This window comes from Asterias amurensis, chromosome 16 (genome assembly GCF_032118995.1).
Source record: "Asterias amurensis chromosome 16, ASM3211899v1".
Taxonomy (NCBI): Eukaryota; Metazoa; Echinodermata; class Asteroidea; order Forcipulatida; family Asteriidae; genus Asterias; species Asterias amurensis.
This window is the reverse complement of record NC_092663.1, coordinates 16,558,954-16,576,929: the sequence shown is the minus strand read 5'-3', so window position 1 is coordinate 16,576,929 and position 17,976 is coordinate 16,558,954. Positions and strand designations below refer to the sequence as shown.

The 17,976-nt window shown below is 40.5% G+C and overlaps 3 protein-coding genes across 6 annotated transcripts in view; 2 read left to right on the top strand and 1 right to left on the bottom strand.

Annotated features, from left to right (window-relative positions):
* Positions 1–17,976, top strand: part of LOC139948667 (DNA mismatch repair protein Mlh1-like) — a 48,766-nt gene that overhangs the window by 10,927 nt on the left and 19,863 nt on the right. The window lies entirely within an intron of this gene.
* The window catches only part of LOC139948665 (uncharacterized), a 40,773-nt gene that overhangs the window by 16,862 nt on the left and 5,935 nt on the right, over positions 1–17,976 (bottom strand). Inside the window, exons 3-8 of one of the 2 annotated variants that reach the window (XR_011787469.1) lie at positions 14,374–17,129; positions 13,261–13,495; positions 12,289–12,437; positions 11,724–11,896; positions 10,106–10,386; positions 8,591–9,691 (exon numbers count right to left, since the gene is read on the bottom strand). Coding sequence is in view for 1 of the 2 variants with exons in the window: in XM_071946890.1 (XP_071802991.1) it covers positions 9,455–9,691; positions 10,106–10,386; positions 11,724–11,896; positions 12,289–12,437; positions 13,261–13,495; positions 14,374–17,129 (3,831 nt within the window). In the remaining variant the exon portion in view is untranslated. Of the gene's footprint in view, positions 1–6,614; positions 9,692–10,105; positions 10,387–11,723; positions 11,897–12,288; positions 12,438–13,260; positions 13,496–14,373; positions 17,130–17,976 lie in introns of those variants that run through there. The other variant, XM_071946890.1, reaches the window with a different exon arrangement.
* On the top strand, positions 72–7,192 carry LOC139948669 (DNA mismatch repair protein Mlh1-like). 3 transcript variants are annotated; one of them, XM_071946897.1, is made up of 5 exons: positions 72–168; positions 1,514–1,676; positions 2,006–2,096; positions 2,903–2,991; positions 4,117–7,192. In XM_071946897.1, exons 2-5 carry the CDS (start codon positions 1,564–1,566, stop codon positions 4,154–4,156), a joined length of 333 nt encoding a protein of 110 aa, XP_071802998.1. In that variant the 5' UTR covers positions 72–168; positions 1,514–1,563; the 3' UTR covers positions 4,157–7,192. The 3 variants fall into 3 exon arrangements, with proteins under 3 accessions (XP_071802998.1, XP_071803000.1, XP_071802999.1); XM_071946898.1 differs by having other exon boundaries at positions 115–253; XM_071946899.1 differs by lacking the exon at positions 2,903–2,991.

Here is a 17,976-nt window from a genome sequence, read left to right as displayed (position 1 = left end):
GAATTCCCCGTCTGTATATTTGTGTGGACACTGGACTAGGAGGGCGCTGTTTCTTTTCCAATTATTCATTCAACAGAGCGCGCGCGCGCGGACGAGATAGAGTTTGTGCTGTTTTTTACATGTTTTAAATCGAATTGAATGAGCATTAATAAATGCAAATAGACTTTGGTAAGTGAAGAAACATTTCTGTGTAAACTAACTGATCAGTTAGATTGTGCTGGCATGGAGGACAATGATTTTCATCGTTTCCAGGGTACGATTTCCCTTGAATAGCAGAGCAAAATGTGTCAGTTGCTATTCAAAAATCATCATTTGCTACTCAATATTTTTATTACCATTCTCCCATTCAGTGTGCACAAAAATTGTTCAGTCGAAATAGTTTGCTCGTTCCCTGGTTCCCTGACGTTATGATGTTGTTGTTCATGGGTTTCTGTTCTGTTTGTCATGTTTGTAATTTATTGTAGTTTTTAAGTTTGTTGTCAAACTTATGGCTTTATAAAAATTGAAAACTCTGTATTTTTAACCACCTATTTTCTCTCTTTAGGTTATTAGTAAGTAAGGATAGGCCTTAACCTACCTCTCCAGCTCTCCAGAAGGGTTGATGTTGACAAAACAGACTCCAGAGAGTCGCAGGCACTTTTGACTCTGATTTGAACGTCTTATAAAGTGTCAAAATTGGTAGTTGCGAAAACGTAACCCTCCTGATCCTGCTGACTGCCGACGGTGGAGCCGTTTTCGCAGCTACAAAATTGGGAGGGTCTAAAAATGGTGGTCTTGACATTGCTGCACTCAGTATAGACTTTAGACTTAATTAAGAGTCTTGGCATGTGTGCGCTGCGCTAGCACACCTTGTTGGGCTGTTCTTGTTATCTAGTTCCTTCTAACATGTCTAACATCAGTCTTGTCTGTAGCCCCATTTGTGTGGCCAAGGCTAGCCAAGTGGGGCTATCTTGTCTGTATTAAAGAGCTCTAGCCATACATTAACAGCCCATCAAGGTCGGCCAGGAGTAGTGCGCAAGAGTTCCGTCCAGACGATGAAATGTGCGCTTGACTTAATTTTACCCTTTTTTTTTAAATGGCAAAATCTGGCAGTACCAATTTCTCGAGGAATATTGAATGAAAGAGGGAAATAAATACCAAAATCCATTGAGAAAAAAATCAAGTTAATCCATCGATGAGAATGGGGGCAGAATACATATTTGTTTCCCCATTTTATGTATGCTTCATTGACTGAATATTAATAATTTAATTGATATTCGTAATAATTATGTAAAATTACTATTCTGTTTTGGTCTCCCAAGGCATAATGGTAAAATAATATAATAATAATAAAACCATTCTTATATAGCGCATATCTGCGTGAGGTCCCTATGCGCTGTAAAGGAAATCAACAATTATTGTACAAAGTAAACGGATAAGTTTTCAACTGGGTTTTGAATTGTTCTGATGTCTCAGCCTGTTTGACAACCTCTGGAAGACTGTTCCATAACTGAACATATTTTGTGTTTTACAGATGAAATGTGTAGTCCCGCCCCCGCCAGAAAAAGGTAAACAGCTGTAACCATGGCAGCAAGTACTATCAGGAGGCTGGATGAGACTGCTGTCAACAACAGAATAGCCGCCAGAGAGGTCATTCAGCGGCCTGCAAATGCACTCAAAGAAATGATTGAAAATTGGTAAGAAATAAAAAAGTTAGCACAGTTTACACTACTATACTAGAAATTAGACTCATTATTAACTCAGGCGCTGTACTCTTCTTTCTGAAATCTTAGTTTTTTGTGTTTTTTTCCCCCTCAGAAAAACTTATATTAAATAAGTAGCTGGAAAAGACTAAATTAAAACGCTCATTTACATGATAACGGTCAGCCGTTGTACTCAATCAAAGTTTTCCAACTTTTCCTCAAGGGCCAAATATCATACTCTGTAGACTTGACAGCCCGGTATATCAAATATTTATATAAAAAAAACAATAATTAAAAGGTTTTTGAACTACTTCTTTTCTTAGCCTTGATGCTCAAGCCACCAGTATTCAAGTGACTGTGAAATCAGGAGGAATGAAACTCATGCAGATTCAGGACAACAAAACAGGAATACGAGTGAGTCCTTGAGCCATTTAGTTTTTGAGTCAATGAGTAACTGAGTAATTTTTGCCTTGTCTAATTGAGTCATTTTGTCATTGAGTCATTGAGTACTTGAGAGCTAAGGTGGACCATTCATTACACTTTGGTACGTTTAAAACTTTTATTTTCAAAATAAGGTGTACCCAATTATATATACTTAAAAAGGGCAAGAATATTGCCAAATTTGAGCCTATATATCGTCATAACCCTCAGATCTACGCCCTTCCGGAGAATTGAGGGTTTTGATTATTGCAATTTCCTTCTTAATAGATGATAATTTGCATCAAGGATAAAGAATATTCATTTTGGTTTACACCTGTGTGTGTTAGCAGTAGTTCTCGAGCTATGTGAAAAAAATTCACAGGCATATCACTTGGTTGGGATTCAAACCCACTACCTTTGCAATTCTAGAGCAGTGTCTTACCAACTAGACCACCGAGATTGCACAGTAGCTTGAGGCAGCAGTTTAAATAACTTCCACCTTGCCTTGTATTGCCCTCAAAGACCCTGGACACTATTGGTTTGAGCTCAATTGGTCGTCGTTGCGAGATAATAATGGAAGAAAAAACACATTGTCACACGATGTTGTGTGCTTTCAGATGCTCGATTTCGAGACCTCAAATTCTAAACTAAATTCTTTACTATACATCACTACAAATGTAAAGCGCACTGATACATTGTTGTAAAAATGCACTATATACATTCAAGAACTAGTTATTATGTATTTCTTATAATTCTAAGATTATGTAAACTATTTTTGATCTCTACTTCATATTTCTCAGCAACGTGAGAGTTCATCTGACGTCAGAACAACTCAGAATTCCTCCACTCTCGATACGATTAGAACCATCTATGGCCCGTCTGTTGCTAGGTAGGATTAAAACTGCCTGAGTTGAAGACTTCAGTAGTGGCTATGGCTAGATCACTGATAGCCATAGCTGTAGCCAAACTTGCCAGAATCAGCCATAAGGCATAAAACAAAAACTTTTTATTGCCCTTTTGGCTAAAAAATCGGGAGGGTCGGTCGGTCGGTTTTTTTTTGTGTTTTTTTTTTCAATAGGGCCTACGTCAGAGGAGGAAAAAAAAATCCACACATTTTCGGACGATCTTATCCCCAAATGTTGGCCCTAAATAATACTTTTTCCACTAAAACCATTTTCATGAATTAGTGATCAGCGGTTACGGCGTTAAAGATCTTCGTTTGCAATAAAATCATTGAGATTCAACGATCGGCGGTAACAATGCACAGAACAATTATTTATCAATGAACTTTGCCCCAAATCGCGCACGTCCTCAATCGGCGAAAGCTAAACACGTTTGAATATGCTTCAAGGCTGTACATGGCACACTGCGTGGCAACTCTTTCTCAGTTCGTGAATGTGCGTATTGTGTTGGAGTCTATCAACGGCCAATCACAGCGTGCGGACTGTTTATGCACTTTGCATGCAGTGGGTATTTCCATCATGTGGGCGACAGATCGAACCATGTGGCCGAGTGCATCGTCATGTTTTAATATTTTGTTTACGATCGCATTTCCGATGCTGTAGTTTTGAAGTTGGTTTTGGCTTGTCAGGTACTCGTTTGTTATCGTATTAAATACAGTCTAAAACAAGTATGTTTGTCTATTGTTAGGCAGGGGGGCCCAAATTTTAGGAGGGCAGCCCGCCCTCCCAATACCTGTGTGTGAAGAATAATAACAGACACTTCATCGTTCATCGTGGCACTCAAAAATAATATTTCAGCTTCGAATAAAGGGTTTATTATCGTTTATTGGGCATTCAAAGTATAAAATACTTCAATTTTCTTTTTTTAATACCATTTTTAAAAATAAAAAAAAAACGTGATCGTGGATTTCTGACTTTTTCGGTCGGTCGGAATAAAGGGCAATAAAAAGTTTTTTTTATTTATGCCTAATATACATGTTGGGATTCACTAAGTGAGAATACTAGTCTTTGACAATTACTAATGAAACTTCTTCTCTTGTCTATTTCCTCAGATTATACCCATCGCATCGGTCGTACCGGCCTTGCCGGTAAAACAGGAACAGCTATTACTTTCCTGACCCAAGACGACAGCGAGGTCTTCAACGATCTCAAGCAGATTCTTCAAGGAAGTCCGATCTCAACATGTCCACCGGAGCTTGCTAATCATCCAGAAGCTCAGAATAAACCCGGTACCGTCATGAACAGGAAGAAAAGGCAGGAGGAAACCATCTTTGCTAACTAACCCCAGACCTTGAATTTCGCAGAGACCGTGAACTTGTTGCCCCTGGGGCGGATTTCACAAAGAGTTTAGATTGACCTTAACTGCGAATCAATCTTGAATGCTTAGCAAAGTGTGATGTCACAATACAAACTACTCTGGTAATACTGATAAGCTTGGGCGGTCCCTTCGGTTACCCGGTTCTACCCGGTTCCAAATTGAAAACCGGACTTGCGGTTCCACTCTTCTGTGGAACCGGGTACCCGCTTTTGTCGGTTCCGATTTTAAAAGACCGAGTCCCAATTATAAAAGGCTCTGTGGAGCCGATCCTGCGACGAACCGGCTCTAGAAATTCAGGCTTGATGTTGAAAGCGGTGACCGCAGATACAGTGTGCAAAGGCTTCAAGCCGACATGAGTATCAACTATCACATGTGGCTGCATACACAGTGCACACACATAGGCATCTTCTACAACCACCACATGTATGCATGTACATGTCATGCATATACATGTTCATGTATAGACAGCACGTTGTGATTGGCTGCCGATATATCCATATTCATAAAAGCTTGCCCCATGCACAAAACACACAGTGCTGTATGTATGTATGTATGTATGTATGTATGTACAGGCATGTACAGGCATAGTACACTTGTATGTACAGAGACGACACACTGCATGCACTACGGATGTACTGCACTACGGATGTACTACACTACGGACATACTGCTACACAATGATCGTACTGCCGGCTAAATCAAAGACTTGTTTAAATGCAGGGAAAATAGGTGCTCGGTGGCACGATGTCTGATCATTGGGGTGGGTATTCTGGTGTTTTCTTTAAAAATAGATCGGCTCCAATTGTGTGTGTGTGAGCTCGGAACCGATGTCTGATTAACTTGGTTATTTTCAGGTAAAATAGATCGGCTCAATTGTGTGTGTGTGAGCTCGGGACGGGCGGCTTATGTTTTATATTGAATTGGAACCGGGTATGTCTCAGAACCGAGCTTTTTTTCGGAACCGGAACCGAGCCCCAAATTTCTGGAACCGCCCAAGCTTAAATACTGACCACTCATCTTAAGATGAATCTTAGTGCTTTGTGAAATCCAGCCCTGGTCTTGGCCTTGGTGCCCCTGCAAAAGACTTTAAGATTTTCCACTTGAAGTGCCCTTTTCAAAATGGAAGTGGCCTTGCCCTCTCAAAGATGAAATTCCAGGCCTGTAATACTGACCAAAGCAGATATATTTCATGTTTCACTGTAACTAACTCATCAAACTACAACAGCACATTTTGTTTTATTCTGTTGGTTGGAGGACTATACTCGTAAACTGTTCATGCTTTACATGGAATCAGGCATACCACCACAATCAGAGTCCAGCAGTTTGGGTGTTGAGTTACTGTATGGTGTTGGACTGAGGACTGCACTAGTAAACTGATTATGTTTTACATGGGATCAGGCATACCACCTCAATCAGGGCCCAACAGTTTGGGTGTTGAGTTACTGATTGGTGTTGGACTGAGGACTGCACTAGTAAACTGATTATGCTTTACATGGGATCGGGCATACCACCATAATCAGAGTCCATCAGTTTGGGTATTGAGTTATCATCTAGTGTTTGTTTTTGTTTAAGTGAGGAAGGATCCTTAAGGTGTGGTCTTTATCTCTTTTTCTCGAGGAAAGGAGTTTTAGAGATTCTTTTAACTATATCTTTCTGTTCATGAAACCAAAGGACCATCAGAAGCGACTAGCGCTGTGACTAGAAAACCTGAAACTATAGGCCTTTTCACACTTCAAAAAATCTCTGTGTTGGACACGGATACGATCCAGATATTGTGCACTGACCTTTTCACACTACAACTTTTTAACACGTTGTCGATCCGGATATGGCGCATTATCCGTGTCGAAACCAACCCTGCCCAGGAGGTGGGTTGAAAAATCTCTATACGTGTCGAAGATTCCAACACGGATCGAAAGCCGTAGTGTGAACACCTCCGGGTTAATTTTCGATCCGTATTGAGGATAAGCAAACAACAGCTGAGTACCAGTAACAAGCAATATGCAACAAATGGACATTTGATTGGTAATCCTGTTTTTATCAAGGAAGAAATTTCATGCTAAGCAAATTTTTGTGCTTAGCAGCTCTTTGAAATTGGGCCCAGGTAAGGACTGAAAACCCAATCCACATGCAAGGTTCCAGTCTGAGGTAGGATTCGAACCGGGGTCCACAGGTGTGAAAGTCAGGGGAAGAAACAACTAAGCCAATCTCAATTTTGGTTACTACTAGGAAGAATCAGATTTACTTATAAGCTGTGTTCTTTAATCATAGAATCAATTTGAGTTAGCATGGAGTAATTCATAAGCAATTAATCAAAATGGAAGAATTATTCTCGAAAAATTAACAATGGAAGTGTTGTTAAATACGGATTCTTATTATTAAACTAGCAACTGGCTAAACATATCTCATAATACATTGTTTATGAGTCATTTATTTGTGGAGCCATGTATTAATAATAGTAGTACCATAGTCTAAGGCCGTGTCCGAAACGGCGACTTCGGCTACAGCTACCGCTAGATTGCCCGCATCTGCCTATTCTTTAACACTGGCAGACGGGCTGATCTAGCCGAAGCTGTAGCCGAAGTAGCCGGTACGGACACGGCCTAATAACGGCTCTTTTCCATGGCAAAAATAGCCTTACTCAAAAAATGACGTTTTGGGAAAAGCAAGTACAGAGATCAGTTGTTTTGCCATAAAACAGGACAAAAATGTAAAAGAGGCGGAGATAGGGCATGTTGTAATCACATCCATACATAGTATGCATTTGAAATTTTAAAATGGATATTCCCTCAACTTACCTAGAAATGATCTTATAAACGAAACAAAAATGTTCACGACGCACTCTAACAAAAGTTTCTCACAGAGCTTGAACAATAACAAACATTTATAAAAATGAAGGAAAAAAACAACATCATGATCATGTCACTGCACGGTTTCACATACCTGGGCCCAATTTCATGGCTCTGCTATACAGTAAGCAAAGAATCGGCTCTGACAAAAGTAGGGAATCCCGTGGATAAGTCAAGCGTATTTCACGAGTTATTCGATAAGTTTTGCTAGTGTGTGTGCTAATTCCATACTATAAGGCATCCTTCCCTCAATACACAGCTTATACAGAAACTCAGCGCTTGCACAGTAAGCTGAGAATGGTGATCGTAAGCGCACAATTCAACGTTAAGCAGAGCCATGATATCGGGCCCCGTTCAGTTGAAGTTTTTACTTAAAAACTTAAATTTGCCCGTAATAGCCATAACATGGTGTTTTATTTAGCAGGCGGCCAATTTCTGCCAATAGCAGTCTTTTTAAAGCTATGAAAAGTTCAACCAAATGAAACCTACAAGCGTTGCTTGAGACTACAATACTCTAGTATTTTTCGTAAATAACACCGTTAAATTATACCTTCCAGTTAAAGTATTTCATGTCACAACATTGATGAATTCTGTTTTAAATTGTTTATAGTTGAGATCGAATTCCTAAAAACATGAAGATAAAACCATAAAGAAGGCCCCTGATTTCAGAGTAGGGTTTTTAAAACCAAAGATAGATGTACATGTATGTAAGAAGGCTTCGCGCTTGCAAGTTTTTACGCTTTGCGCTCACAGTTCAGGTGTTTTTTGGAACAGCCTATCACATCCCTGATTATTCTTCATTGTCATGAAGACTAAGGGCGTGTCTGAATTGGCGACTTTGGCTACAGCTACGGCTAGATCAGCGCGTCTGTCAGTGTTGAAGAATGGCAGACGCACGCGCCGTAGCTGTAGCCAAAGTCGCCAATTCGGACACGGCCTACCATCTCTCTATGGGATACAGATTTTTCAATCGAGCATGGGTCGATGGTCGGCCGTTACATATCGGATTGCTACATGTACATCGTGTCTAGTCATGCTAGTGTGTAGTTTTGGGTACAGCCATATATGTCATGTATGTGGTAACACAAAGCTAGATTCTATAGGGGGCCCTACTTGTTTTTTTTATAATAATGATAGTAATAGTGGCTTCTTATCTAGCACTAGTCTTGATGCAAGACCCGCAGGGCGGTAGGTGGACTATTGTCAGGTGAGTCGGTGCGGGCGTTGTTGATGAATTGGCCGCAGTGTGCGTGAAAGGAAAACGAAGAACGTCTTGCACCAAGACTAATCTAGCACATGTCCGTCACTCAACATCCAATATTTTCCTGCAAGGTATGTGCGACAACGTTTGAATTATGAGACCTACTCCTTTTTACATAGCACCATGTAATGGTTTACAAGGTGCTGTGGTGCAATATGCTGCCAATCAAACTGAGAACACAAGGGCGAACCCTTTCTCTGGGTTCTTTACGTGCGTTACACAACACGCGGGACCAATGTCTTTCAACAACTATCTTTCATTTTAAGTAAGTATAAACATTCATGCATACATTTATTTAAAGATGAGTTAATATAACTTTGAGGAACAAAAAAATTAGCTCTATTTTAAGTACCAATGTTCTTTTTCTCCAATTGATAATAATTTAATTATACAAACATTTTAAATTTGTTAATTAATACCAACATATTTTCAGGCAATACTTTAGAACAGTTATAACTGAGCTAAAAGATTTCATATAATGAGCTTCAAACATACTATTAATCCTTTTGCTTTTGTGCATACACTTATATTAATCTTGTATAATTTCAGTTACTCTACATTTACGCCTTCTTCCAGAATTCATCAGTGGCTTTTTGCCTGATTTTGATGATTTTCAGAATGGCTTTACACCCGTTTCAGAGAACGCTCCAGAGTCGCGCCAAACCAAATTCTGAGTTAAGTGCACGAAAAGTTTGACGTCTAAAACAGTTGGGAGTGACTGGACAAGCGACAGGTCAAAAGAACGACTTTTGCCGTCGTTCAGAACAACTCTGGAGCACCTTGGTTTCAGAAGTTGATCTTGTCATGAGCCAAACAAATGTTATGTTATTAAGTTAAAACCAAAATTTATTTGGGTTAGACTTGCAGTCGCTCCTACTTTGGTTCAGCGTGACTCTGGTGCGCATGTCTGAAACAATGCTCTATTCAACTATGCTCTTGATTTTAGCTTGGTGTTTAATACTTGATTAAAATTCAAAACAACCACCATGCTTCTTTGATAGGTGATTGTAGCACAGTTTGCTTCTATCAAAGAATTCCAGGCAATGCCAACAGATGTGCTTCTTACATTCACGACACTGCATGTGAAAACATCCTCCATTTTTCTCGATAGGGATTCCACAGTTGGGTACTGGACACCTCTTGACGTCTTTTCTTTTAATCCATTTCTCAAATGCCAAGTCGTCAAAGTTCTTGCCGGAAGCCTGCAAGAGGAAAAAAGTGGCACTGGCATGAAAACACAAATACATGCTAAAATAATTTTCATCTCCTGGGACAAAAATTATTTTTATGACTTGTTTGATGTAAATCTGTGGACATTGTGTTTTGTGTCTTACAAAAAGTACCTGACTCTTTTATTAGAAACATATTATACAAGTGTTTTTTAATTTCATTTTGTGTTTTTAGTTTTGGAGGAGCCTCTCACTTCTTTAGCATAGCAGGTACACCTTTGTGTGGAGTACAAAATATGTACACATTCAATATATCTTTACGGCATTGATCTGACTTTGGAACGCTTGCTCGTTTTTTTGTCCTGCCATTGATATTTTTCCTGTTAAGTTTCAGTTTAACTCAATCACATTATTTTGTTTTCAGAAGTCATCTGACGCTACCGTTACCTTAAATTCCTCGCATGTATATCCTATATGAGGTTCTGAACCACACGAAGAACATAAACGGTTCCGACACTCCGGACATAAGAAGACCCCAGCATCCTTCGTCGTCTTATAGATCATGTGACAATCTGGTGTTGGGCAAAACTTCAGTTTTCCCTCACTCTTCTGGGTGACATGCGACTCCAGAGCCAGATCGAACAAGCGCCGTCTCTTTGTTTCATCGCTGCAGAGAACACGGAAGTCGCAGAGCAACATTGGGAGGCCACATCCTTCGCATGGACACTCTGAAGTTTAAAACATAGTCAGTAAGAAATACAGTTCATCTTTCTTGTCTACCAATTACTGGACAGAGGGTAGCTTCTCATTTGTCCACAATGTGATTTGAATTGTCATTGAGCTCGGCAAGATATTAATAATAATAATAATTATCAAATAATAAACCACAAGGGAAACTGACTGGGTACATTATTTAAATGATAATAATTATATAAATTTGTATCACGCTTATTGCTACGTTTCTAAGCGCATGGTGCTGGTGTCCTTGAAGGCAATAGTAAACCAGGGCAACAGCACCAAATACAAAGAACATTATATTAATACTAGGTTATTATACAAATATTGACTGCGTCGAGTGCTATGGTTAAAACTATGACTCCCGAGGTGATCCCCGTAGCGTTCTATTTTCCCGAGGCGAAGCCGAGGGAAAATAAAACGCTCCGGGGATCACCGAGGGAGTCATAGTTTTTAACCATTGCACGAGTAAAAGCAGTCAATATTTGTTTTATAACACCCCAAACATTTCTAAATACTGTACTATTATTATTAAGTTACAGACCTGAATGCTACAATCCACTGACGACGCGAATACAGATTGCAAACACTTTTACTTACTGTGTTGCATGTAGAGTCGTGCAATCCGAAATGGTTACAGACTATTAATTTGTCATACTCGCACACGCAACGGACGTCTGGGTACTGCACGCCGTGTGCTAGTCTGTCGGACTAGCGCACGGCGCCATGTGCTAGTCTTCGGACTAGCGCATGGCAAACCGACGGCCGTCGTCTAGCAAAACTAAGACATGTCATGTGACGCGCTCTAAACCAATGAGCAGGCAGAATACTTGCAAGGGGTGTTATAAAGCACTTTATGCACACCCTAGGAGTGTATCGAAGCATTCAGTGTTTTTTCCTGCAAGGTATGTGGAGCTACATTTTGAAGTATGAGACCTTTTCCTTCAAAGCACCATGTAATTGTTTACAGGGTGCTGTGGTGCAATATGGGGAACCCCTTCTCTTTAGGATAAGGGTTCAGGGGTCGATTTCACAAAGAGTTAGGACTAGTCCTAACTTAGGACTAGTCCTAGGAGATATACAAATTGCATTGATAGTCCTAAGTTAGGACGAGTAACTGGTCCTAACTCGAGATAAGACTAGTCCTAACTCTTTGTGAAATCCACCCCTGGGTTCTTATACAAGCATTACTCAACACACGACACCAACGGCTTTACGTCCTGTCCCTCTGTTACAGCACTGTTGATGGTTGTTTGAGGATATGACACTTTGCTTTGACTCAAACAAAATGTCATGAACCAAATAATTATGGTAAGATATTGTATTTTACCAATGGGGTAATCCTTGCTAGCGTTCTGTAACCTGACGGTAAACATCTCATGAAGGCATTGAAGATGGAACCCATGGGAGCAAGCACTCAGACGATACACCTCCTCTGTGGCTTCCACCGCTGTGTAACAAATACCGCACTCCACTTCAGCAGTTCCTTCCTCCCCTCCAACTCTGAAATAAAAGGAAAACAATGTTGATGTTCAGCAAGGGTTTTCATGTCTGTTAAAAGCACTGCAGGCGATTTCACGAAAAGTTAGGATTAATCCTATCTCAAGTTAGAACGAGTAACCCGTCCTAATATAGGAAGGGTTCAATGCGTCCTAACGTCTTCAGATACAGAACTTAACTCATCCTAATGTCCTATTAAAGGTTAATCCTAATGTTAGGAAGAGTTTGGTGAAATCGACGACTGAACAAATTTTGGCTCAATCGGTAGTCGAAGATGCAAGAAAATTCGGAAAGAAAAAAAAAACTCTTTGCACAAACTTGTGTACTTTTAGATGCCTTGATCTAGCTTCAAGGATGTGTGCGCTAAATGAGAACCAATGATTATCTTTCCTCACCTGATGGCAGCTTGTTGTCCAGCCTCTTGGAGGCAGTTTCTCACCATCTTATGGACGTTATCAAAGACGTTCTGATCGCCCTCTATAAGAAGGTTCCCTTGGCGCATATTCAGTGTTATCGCTTCGGCTCCAGTTTCTTCAACAAGTTTCTGTCAAAAAGGGAAAAAAAAGAGAATGATAAATCCTCACATCTGGGCCCAACCACTGCCAAAAAAGTTCTGCTAAGGGGAAATGAGCAGGATACCAGTCACAAAATGGCTGGTAACCTTATTCTAGTAAGCAAAATGTTTTTGCGCTTAGCTACTATTTCTGCTTTAAGCAGCTCTATGAAATTGGGGTCAGGGCAAAAGCACTAATTTTTGGCGTCATCAATGTTTGTGTGTACAACATCAGGGTTAGTTTCAAGAAGATTTGCAGTTCAAAAATCAGGTTACACCTTTGCACTTTTGGGACACACAAATTAATTTTCTCTCACACATTACAACAATTATTACACTGTCAATCTGTCATTGACTTTTTACATTATTATAGCTGTGAAAACCTGACCATAACATGACCGTGTTATTCTGACCAATCTGCTACAAATATTACAGATATTCAGTCCGTAGTAAGATTTCAAAGAGAAGAAAACGAAATAAGTGTTAAATAACGAGTTAAAGCAGTCAATATTTGTTTTATAACGCCCCAACATACTATGTATCATCTTTGTACATGTAACGTTCGTACGCGCGTTTCAGATACACAGATGCACAACTGATTGGGTCCGAGGTGGGTAAAAAGAGGACTGGGTACTGCATGCCGTGTGATAGTCGTCAGACTATCACACGATGCACTATCACACGGCAAACGATTCACTATCACAGGCCGCCGCTTAGTAAAAGTAAGACATATCATGTGACGCGCTCTAAACCAATGAAAAGGCAGTATATTTGTAAGGGGTGTTATAATAGAAACTATTGACCAACTACTCACCTTAAGCCAAGGTCCATAAGCTCTCACTAATGCCCTTATAGCTCTCCCTTTAGTACAACCTTCAGACAGACCTGCAGTCAATGAGATTTCTTTCAGTTTGTTCTTACAGATGATGTTGATGTAGTTCTTCACTTGCTCCTTCAAGACTTCTCTGACCTCATCCTTTCCGTAAATCACAACAAGATGGCGACGAGTGTCCACCAGTGCATGAGCCTCCAACCCGTAAGTAAGATGCCTGGGAAAGGATAAAGTAAAAGACAAATAAGTAAGATTATTTCTGGTTAAAATTTACACAGTTGAGCGAGTGTTCACAGTTAATAACTAGTTCATACATGTATATAGCGCATTTTACAATAACCGTAGCAATGCACTTTACATAAGTGCCTTGATCATGGACCAATTACATTCCTTTTATCTTTCTCAGCTCCCTAGGGAGTATACAGCCCCGAGTTGCCTAGGCACTCTTTCAAACCCATTACCAACCTCTACTACCCTCACAGGTACCCATTTATACCCCTGGGTGAAGAGAGGCGATTTTGGTATCGTGCTCAAGGACACACGTATCACGAACTGGGTTCAACCCCACACTCCAATGACTTAACCACCAGAACTTAAATTTGACGTTCGTTTATTGAGACAGAATGCTTGGGAATCATTAATACGAATTATTAAAGTTGGAGCTAATCGGACAAAAACAGAATGTGGAACAAACTCCCAACTCAGTGAAGACATGCGGAAAATTTCAAAACCAAATTGAAAACTCGTCCTATAATAATATAATGATACCGAAGTCTTATATAGCGCACTTGTAAGTCAAACAAGGTACTCAAGGCGCTGAGTATATACAACTTTTCAGAACGATAGGTTATTGAAGTGATGAATTCTGACACCCAATTACTTATTTAGCACCTTCTAAGGGTTTACAAGGTGCTACTGCGCATACAGCAGCCACAACCAGGAACACCGGAGCGTCTATGACATGCTTTTTCATATATTTTTTCATCCTGCTAGCGCCTTGAGCAACCCTTGGGTGGATATGTGTTTGCGCATTCTAAATGTCTTTATTATCATTATTATTATTATTATTATCACTCACTTATCTAAGAAACTTACCTCAACCCATTCTTGTGGAGTAACTTCAGGATGTGATACTTGATCTGAAATGAAACCTCCTCCTCGCACAGATCATTCAGTGATACCGTCTCGCCCTGGATGTAAGACAGAAGTTGTCGACGTGTCCTATGAACTTCTTGGATGTTTTCACCAGCGACGTTTATCACCCAGTCATTCGTCTTCTTGCTCTTATTCACTCTGACGTTCAAATTTCTGACTCCGCCCCTCACCTCCTCAACGAGCTTTGTGATTCTTTGCTCAATGCACTTGTAGACGTCAGGATTACAGAAGAGCATGCAAGATGCCGTAAGCTTCACAATATAAATCTGGCCTGCCGTGTTGCGTGGAGGGTTGTCTTGAATATTCAGAATACAAGCATCTACTTCATCTTCGTTGTCACACTCAAAGTTTACGATAGCCTTCCTGCTTTGTGTTTTCTCCGATCGTGCCAACAGTATGTTGATGTCTAGTTGATCTTCTCGTAGTGTTCCTTCGAACATTTTGTAGATGTCTTGAGTGACCTGGTCGTCTTTGATAAGAATTGCTGGGGGTTGACGAGCAATACTGCATTTGACTTTTTTGCAGTCTGTATAATCTTCAATAGCTTCTTCCAGCTCTTCACTGGTTGCATCTTTGTGAACCCTTTGGAGGTACAGAGCTCTTGTGTTATTCCGTTTCAGCTGACAATCCAATTGCTTCCCTTTGAAGTCAAAATGTAGCAAGCTTTCTTTCATTTCTAAGGCTTGGTTTGACGTGTCAAAGTTGATAAATGCATGGCCTTTTGACGGCCAAGTGTACCATATGACCACGATCCTTGAGCTGACTCTTGAGATATCTCTGTTTTGAAAACTACGTCCCAGAATTGGTTTGAGCTGAAGGGTGTCCTCTTCTTCTAGCAACATCTTTGTTTCCTCCGCTGTCTTGGGGGAACTGAAGGTTACGCGACCCCACTTGGCTGTAGTTTGCTTTTGAAACTTGTACACGTCAAGAATCTCCTCCTGAGTGCAATAAGATGAGAGACAAATCATTCTCTTCAAATCATCTTCGGACATGTCTTCTGTAACATTACTAACCTCCAGGCTTCTGTAATCATTTGGCATCAAGATGTATTTTGTCTGACCCCCTGCTACGACGACTTGACGGACAACTCCTGATTCCCCTACTGGAACTTCAATCTGTTCTCTCTGGATAGACTCCAGCTCTTCCATAAGGATTATCTCAACATACGATGTTGCAAACTCGCAAATGTTCATCTTCATGAACATCTGCAACTCTTTTGTGGCTCTGTTGACCTGGATGATGCAAGGAGAACCTTTCGCTTCTGTTATAAACTCTTCCATAGCCCGGACCTTTTCATTTCTCTTCATGGTAAGACGTCTCATCACAGCAGTTCCAAGTTGGATCGCAGGAGCCTCTTGCAAAGCCATTTCTTGAAGTGCGTCCACATCAATCTCGTCATAAAACATCGGAGCAACTTCCTGAAGCCATTCGATGTTAACTTGAGTCACATTGAAGAGGAAGCTTTGGGATGTTTGTTTGAACTCTTCATACACTACCCATTTAGGATTGCAGCCTAGTGCAACGAGAGACGAAGATGGATGGATGAAACCGGATTTCTGATGAGGAAGAACCGTGTAACCTGCTCTTGGATGACCGTTGTATAAACTCAAAGTTTGAAAGTAAGCCGACATGATGATCTTTTGAAGTGACTCAGTCTTTGTCGCATCAATGGCTTCCATCTTGTAGTCCCTTGCATTACACTCGATGTTATGTTTAAGCTTTAACACCTGGGCTGCTTCATTAGCAGACTCTCGAACAGCTCTCAGCGTCTTGGAATTCATGCTGTTCTCCATACACCAGGCCTTCTGCTTAGCCGCCGCTTGGCTATTCCAAGATCCGTAAGCTTTAAGCATTGTTATAACATCTCCACTGTCATGGCAATACTTGAGCTTCAGACGATCTGCTTTCTCTTTGTCTTTATCAGAGCCTCCTCTATAGAACAAACTTCCAGGAGCAGAGATCAAGGCAGCGATGATAACAGCTTCAGAGGTAAGATGTTTCTCTACTCCTTCGAGAATAATCTTTGAGAGACGTGGCTCCATTGGAAATGTAGCCATCTTACGACCCAAAGAGGTCAACTTATTAGCTGCATCCACGGCACCCAGCAACCTCAGGGTAGTCATAGCCTGCTGTGTAGCTTCTCGATCAGGCGCCTGGATGAAATCAAAGTTCGCCACGTCTTCGACACCAAGCTCTAAAAGCTGCAGTGCTGCCATCCCAAGGTGAACACGCAAAATCTCCGGTTTCATCATTTCATTCAGATCGTTATATTCCTCTTTGGTGTACAATCGATAGCAGACGCCTGGGCCTGTCCTACCTGCTCGGCCCGCCCGTTGTTGAGCTGACGCTTGAGTTATTGTTGTCACCTTCAAGAGACTCATGCTGCGCTTTGGATCATACTGACACTCTTTGACTACGCCAGTGTCGATGACATATCGGATACCTTTAATAGTCACTGAGGTCTCAGCGACATTGGTTGCAAAGATTATCTTCCTTTGTCCAGCTTTTGCGTCTGCGAATACTTTCATCTGGTCTTCTGGCTGGAGTCGTCCATGAAGGGGTAGTATCAGTGCCTCTTTATCTTTGTCATCAGGTCTTTGGCCGAGGGAAGTTGATAAGTCTCGACATGCTTGTTCTATCTCATTGGCCGACGTTAAGAAGACTAGAATGTCACCTTCCTTCTCATCTCGATGCACCTGCAGAATTTAAGAAGAAAAAAAAAAAACTTTTTTGAAATATACATTAAAAATTTGCATTGGGGATAAAGAATATTAACTTAGAGAGGTTTGTGGGAACACCATGTGAAGTTTCTTTTGAGTAGTGTTGGTTCTGTAAAGAACTGGTGGTTTAAAATTTTCATAACCAACACAACTCTTAAGAGATTTACTCATGGTGTTATCGCAAATCTCTCTAAGCTATACAGTGTATTTCTACCATGCAAAGGTTCAAATTCTACTTATAACAAGTATGTAGGGTTCGTATGCATGAATAAATGTAACTAGCATATTTCATGAAAAAGGGCTTATTGTTTGAAACACTTTATCATTTTAGAAAACAATTATCATCTGAACTTTGAAAACAATTATGGACTTATCGGGTACATTTTATTTTTCTCTTCGTTCAAGATCAACTGTACAGAACCAAAGTCATGAAAGTGATGCTAGGAGTGAGATTAGTCTGTGCATAGACCTTTATCATACTGCCATCTTGGTCATCCTCCTTGTATCTAACAGCAGTAATAGATGCTATTATTTATTGTACAAAAAGGAACCAGACTATTTTTCCTTCCGGCCTCGGTTTGGTTACATTGATTTCAATGGAAGAAAATCAAGATGGCTGTACCATGATAAAGGTCTAGAAACTAGGGAAAGCCCTGTTCACACTTCCTGTGAATGAAATACAAATGTTGTCGTCACAGCGAATAATTCGCATGTTGACTTGTGCTCAACTCCTGCAAAACATTCCCTGCGAAAATAGCCCTGTGACGTCAAAATTCTAATCGTATTTACATTCACAGGATATATGAACTGGCTTAAGCGGGGA